The sequence below is a fragment of the Mesitornis unicolor genome, unplaced genomic scaffold (assembly GCF_000695765.1).
Source record: "Mesitornis unicolor isolate BGI_N332 unplaced genomic scaffold, ASM69576v1 scaffold2071, whole genome shotgun sequence".
Taxonomy (NCBI): Eukaryota; Metazoa; Chordata; class Aves; order Mesitornithiformes; family Mesitornithidae; genus Mesitornis; species Mesitornis unicolor.
The window spans coordinates 61,091-67,202 of record NW_010164251.1 but is presented as its reverse complement, the minus strand read 5'-3'; the positions used below and the strand labels follow the sequence as shown (position 1 = coordinate 67,202).

General features: G+C 43.9%; 1 protein-coding gene across 1 annotated transcript in view; it reads left to right on the top strand.

Moving 5' to 3' along the window:
• Positions 1-740: 740 nt before the first annotated feature.
• The window catches only part of LOC104548258 (tolloid-like protein 2), a gene marked incomplete at its 5' end in the record, with an annotated part of 61,523 nt that continues 56,151 nt past the window's right edge, over positions 741-6,112 (top strand). Inside the window, one exon of the mRNA XM_010194231.1 lies at positions 741-851. Within this exon, the coding sequence (XP_010192533.1) occupies positions 741-851 (111 nt within the window). The remainder of the gene's footprint in view (positions 852-6,112) is intronic.

Sequence of the window (6,112 nt, the reverse complement as noted above, 5' to 3'; positions counted from 1 at the left end):
GGTGTCATTTTTTCCACTCAAATGATTTCCAGTCTGTTTCTCTGAGCTGTAAATGTCGAGGTATCAGTTTGTTTACCTTATTTGCATGACTTCTGGCTGAAACTCAAGAGTATTTACAAAATTTAAAACTTTGCAAACTTAAATCTGGGTAACTGATGCACAAGGGGACAAATAACTGGCATTTCTCCACCAAACTGGAAACGGTAGGCAGGCTCTCAGCTCGGATTTAGAGCAATGCAGTGTGTCCGAGTGCTACCCACATGTATGAGGTCCTGCAGGCTGACAGCTGTAGCTTGTACATGTCTGCTGCTGAGCTTGAGTCCTTCACCGCTGTCCTCCAGTCTTATGCTGATGATTGGCCTAGGGATGGTGCGGATGCAGCAACTCAGGATCTGAGCTGCAACTTAGCTAATTCCTTCACACTAACTAGAGAAATGCCAGTGATTGTTCTTTTTGTAGGCTTTAATGAAGAGTGAACACCACCACCTCAGTGTCTGGTTGAGAGGCAGACCTGTAAAACGAGCAGCACATTTTGGTGGATCTGGACAGTGGCTTAATTTAAATGCTGTCACTTGGCCTCCACCAATGTCCACACCGTCTGCACTTTAAAAACTACTGCTGTATATTACCTTTTCCTGGTCCATGGACTAATTGCCTTTTACATGTGATACAGACCACATAAGAACTGTGCTTTCCTCCCAAAATAAAAACTAAACTAATTGCAGTTTGTTTCTCTCCAGCTGCCTTCTGGGGAGATATCGCTTTAGATGAAGATGATCTGAAGCTGTTTCAAATAGACAGAACTGTTGACTTAACAAAGCACTCAGATGGAAACGCAAGACACACTTCAGGTAAGGGCAGCCCGGGGGTGGTGAGACCTTCTTTTTCCTGATTTTATCCTCAGGGAGAAAGGAGTTCGCTCTCACTTGTGGAGGGAGGTGCATGCAGAGCTTAGTTATGTGACTGAGGGTGGGACACAACTCTGAACTTTGTTAAACAACAAACGAATTGCAGTTTGATGTAGCCAATCCTGTCTTGTCTGAAGGAGAAGATTTTCAAATTTGCTAAGATTCTGGGCAGAGGTGGGCTGTCCAGCTCTTCAGATTAGGATTGATTTCCTTGGAAATGCAATTATCCTGGTCTCTTTCTACGATGAACTGCCTTTCAGCAAATTTGGAAGGAAATGCGTTTGAAATAGAGATGCTTGGTTTGGCATTAGTTTTGACTCTTACTGTCCTCTCCCCCTTTTTGTGTGTTGTATGATGTTAATGAAATAATGCATTTTTTCAGCTGTCCACCTAGGTGAAATCTACTGCAGTCTTGCATACAGACTACCTTTGAAGTGATGTTATAATTGAAATAGGTTGACAATTGTGTTGATTTTCTGCAAAGCAAATAAATGGGGTAACATATGCTTATGTTACCCCCTACACAGCTCTTATGCATGCTCAGTCTTGTGCCAGACCAGAGCTGTTTCTTGACTCAGGAGCTCTGACTGGACTCCAGCTCTCTCAGTCTCTGGAACAGTCTGCAAGGGTTTGGAAGTCTCCTTGTAGTATTTTTGCCTCTACTCAACTTTATGCTGCAAGAGAGAAATCATTGGAAGTCCGAGCTCTGAGAGTTACCAGAGGAACTAGAGACAGAGCAGTTTGGGACAAACTTCTTTTCTCTCTCTGCTGTTAAGCTCCTGGGTTAGCAGGTAGGGTGAGAGGCTGGGTAGAGGCAGAAATAACTGAAATCCTATGTTTGCCTGACCCCTGTGCATCTTGGCTCATGTGATATCATTTGTAAGGACTGGTGGCTGGTTCTGTATCCTTGTGACTGCCTAGCTTTGGTTTCAGAGCATCTAAATGCTGTATAGGTCCTGTTCTGGGGATCAGTGCTCCAGCTTCATGTTGGAGTGAGTGTGAAAGGTGACACATCCAACACAGAGGGATGCTTTCCATGCTGATGTAACTGATTAAATTCATGCAGTTACTAAAATTCTGGGCAGAGGCAGGCTGCCCAGTTCTTCAGGTTATGGATTGCTCCCTGGAAATTCAATTATCCTGTGGTGTTGTGTCAGTTAGCCTGTTCATATCATGTTTTGGGCTGTGGAGCATTCTCAGGTGATAGGTGAGTAGGAGTAGATTGCCTTCAGAGCAGAAAGTAAATCAGAAAATAAGGACTAAGTAAGTGGGACAGGCAGTGTTCATCTCTTTCACACCCCTTTTGACAGTTTCTGAAGTTAGATGAGGAGACTACTGGGGAAGCAAAGCCAGACGGTGTTTGACTGCATTAGCTTGCTCTGGTGGCTTTTTCAGTTGTTGCATCTAGCACATTTCTTTCACTTAGCATTTGTGCCAGACCTGCACCATCTGGCAAATGAACTGAATTTTATAACCCACATCTGGATCATGTAACGTAGGTGCTGGTCTCTTACAACCATGGCTCATGTTGTATGGCTGGACTAGTCTCTTCTTGGCACCTTTTGTTGACTGAGGCAGAGCTGGTGCATCCTATGATGCTTCCCATGAGGTGAATGGTTATGTCACGTCACTCACTTGGCCCTGTCCTCATCTTTGGCAGGCTTGCTTCGTCCCGTTGGCTTTCAACCCCTGGAAGTGCAAGCTGACAAATGGGCAGCCCCTGTGACTGTCGTGCTTTCTGTGGAGCATGCACAGAGAGTTCTCTGTGTTCACCTGCTCTGCACTGGGACTCTCTGCAGGAGCAGGAGAGGTTGATTCTTCTCTTGTGGGGCTTGCCTGACATTCATGTGAATTGTAAGAGGGTGGTCTACTTCAACATGGTGGGGATTGGGACCCATTCTTCCCTGGGAGAAAGTCCTGCTCTCTGCTTTTTTATTTCCAGTGGGAAGAATGCAACCTCTGTACAGAAGCAGCCTAAGACCTTTTATGAATAGGACCCCTTGAATTATAACATTTCAGAGTTTCCTAAAGCTGTTAATCGGATTAGTTGTATAGTGGAGGAAGTACTTAATATGTATATACAGATGCACAGGCTCTTCATATCTGGGAGCTGCAGTTCTGAACACACTATTAGGCCAGGCATTCTTCTTCCCTTGTGTTGTTTCCTTGTCTTCAAAGAATGCTGTTTGGCTAGGAGGAGGGGTGAAAATAGTGCCATTTGACACTGTTGGGTTGTTTATAGGCATGCACCCTATTAGCTTGTGTGGAGCATCTGCAGATGTCAGGCTCTGGAGAATGAGGTTCCCATGTTCTTATGGGTGGCAGTGGACATGGTTCTTCACTGGATCGAACTGGAGATGGTCTGTTTCAGTAAAAGCTCTGCCTTGGTTTGTGAGGGCTGAGACTTTCAGATGTTTCAAGGTTTCCCATTCCAACTCCTCCTCTTCACCTTCTTCCAGTCTTGGTCTAGAAAGATATCTATACCCTTCTCTAGGCCTTTGAGAGAGGGACAGGGAGTCTGACCTGAAGACTGTCTGAATTCTGCCACAGATCTCTGTGCTGAATTTAATTTCACATCATGGATATGCTTCAGGCTTGGTTTCTGCATTAATTTCCTGCTTGCAGAAACACCATGATCACTATTCAGACCCTTAAGCTTTTTGACGATACTTGAGATTGGTGCCTTTTCTTTTGCTGAATCAGCAGCGCCCTTGGTTTGGCTTCTGGAAGAATGGATGCCTTGAAGTTCAGTGTGTCCAAGCATTTTCTTGGAAAATTTGGAGCAAGCGTTTTATTCTTGCCATCTGGGATGTAAAGCAATAAACCAAATAGCATTGTCTTTCTGGTGAAGTCACAGAGCAGGGTCATGGTTCTTTCCCTCTGAGGGACATTGGCTCAGAGCTCTCTGATGATCCTCTTGGAGACCATTCATGTGGGGTTTACAGTTAGGGGTAGCTGTCTCTTTGGTACCCAACTTTGTACCTTGCTTCAGAGCTCCAGCAATCATGTCCCTCTTTGGCTTTGTCTGGATCTCTCTGTCCACTGTGTCTGGATGATTTTGTGTGATTGATCACACAGGGGATTGGCATTGCACAGGGAATGCATCCCTTCTGCTATGTACTTCAAGCCTTTTGGAGTGCAGAATATGACCTCATAATCCTTTTTCATATAAGCAGTCTCCTTTCCTCCAAAGGAGCTTCCTCTCCAAGGATTTGTCAGGAAGAGCACAGGTTGAGCAGCTGAAAACTGCAGGTGGCTTTGCAATAGCATCTTACATGCAAACATCGTTCTCTGATATGTTCGTAGCAGCATGGTTTTCTTCAGGCCATGTTAAGGGAAAGGCAGACATGATGGCAGTCTACAGCCAAGTCTAGCCCCATTTAATCCAAGTAGTTTTAAGGTATCTGCATGTTGATCTCTGTTGACTTGGTTTAAACTCTGAGCTAGTAGAGAGCATTTGCAAACAGTGCAGATGAACTCTGAGTGAATGCCAGGAGACGTGCTCTTATAAGAGAGCACAGGATTACCAACTAGTTCATTGCTCATCTGGACCCTTTCAGGATTTCCCTGAAGATTAATTCTGTAGTGCTTTCCTCCAGCTGAGTTTTAAATATCTACAGTAATATAACTTCTGTGCTCCTTTCCACAGGTGTCTCAACTTCAGCTTTGGTCTACCTGAAGCTTAGTTTTACTCTCATTAGTGATCTGGTAAAAGAACTGTTTAAAGTTGCACAATTTGACCTCTCTTTGAGTTGAGGCAATTTTTTTCTAATTTTCTAAATCAGGAAAACAAATGTTTGTTGTTTTCCCCCCATTATCTGCACTTCTTTGAAACTTAGGTCCTAAGCTCAGAGAGCTTCTTGTGTTCTTTTTGTTTGCTGCTTTTTATATTATTAGAGAAGGCCAAACTATGCCCTCCGCATCATCTATTCATCCTGCTTCTACCATCTGTAATGCCACATAAGAATCTGCCGAACAGGGAATTTTCTTCTCCTCCTTAAAAAATGTTTTGCGGCTACAAGGAGGAAAACCAGTAAGGGATGTTGTTAAAATGAAACTGTTACTTTTTGTTTAAAATGTTTAAATTAGCTGCCTCCCTGTCTGTTTCTGTGGGATCACGTTTAGATGTCATGTTTGCTATGAAAATCAATTGTTCTCATGCAATGCTGTTGAAGCGGATACTCTCAGCATTTGGACCCGTAGAGGTACAGTAATGGTTCAAAACATAATGAAATGCATCAGGTACCTGGAGATCTGCCAGCAAGCGCTATCCTCAGCAAGCCTGTGTTTCACCGACTCCTAATCACTTTGATGAAAGATTTTTTTACAAAGAGCTTACGGTTTTGAAAAGTTTCTCATAGTTTTTTTTTTTTTAATTTAGAGAAAATATTTGCTTCTACATTTTAATTTTAGTTTAGATGAAACTTGAGTCAGAGCTTTGAGAATTCCTGTGCTGCTGAGAACCCTCAGATGGCTTTGAAATGTGGGGAAACGAGAAAACCCCCAGGCAGGCTGTGAATCTGTGCAGTGTCACCTCTCTTTTGGATCCAAGTGAGTCCGCTGATGCAAGGTGGTTGTCTGTGCTTTATTGCTTTATCTGCTGAAGCATTCACCACAGAGGAAGAAGGCCTTTTCTTTTCTTGTCATGACTGGGGAAGAATATGCCTATTTAATCCTAACGGGTTTAATTTAAGTCTGTTCAGGCAGTTTAGGGATTAAGAAGACTTTTCTGATATATTAACTCTTTTTTCTGATTCTTTTGTATCACGGAGGCAGTTTCTAGTCTTGAAAGGCACTTCTGTGAGTGACAAAGGCAAGTTGGCCTGTTCTGGGTTTGGCATCAGCAGATCAGAAGACGCGGGAGCCTGGCTGCCCTTGCCGATGCCACGCTGCACTGGCCTTGTTGCAGAGGCACTGACTCTGTCCTGCTGCTGCCAAGAATGCTTTTCAAGAACAGTCAAAACAGGTTTTCTTTGTCACTAATCCTGAGAGGTTTTTAGGCTCATGGCTTGAAGGCCTTGATGAGGCTTTCGCACTGCCACAAATGAGCGGCGGGAAGGATTTACAGAGCACCTTTGCTAGTTAGAGGAAGTAATACTTCAGATAACAGTGCAGCTGGGTCAGGGTTATGTTTGACCTCAGGATTTCTACTGAAATCAGAGGGGAGAGGCTGCCGTGGACAGGTAGAGGCTCTGACAGCAAAT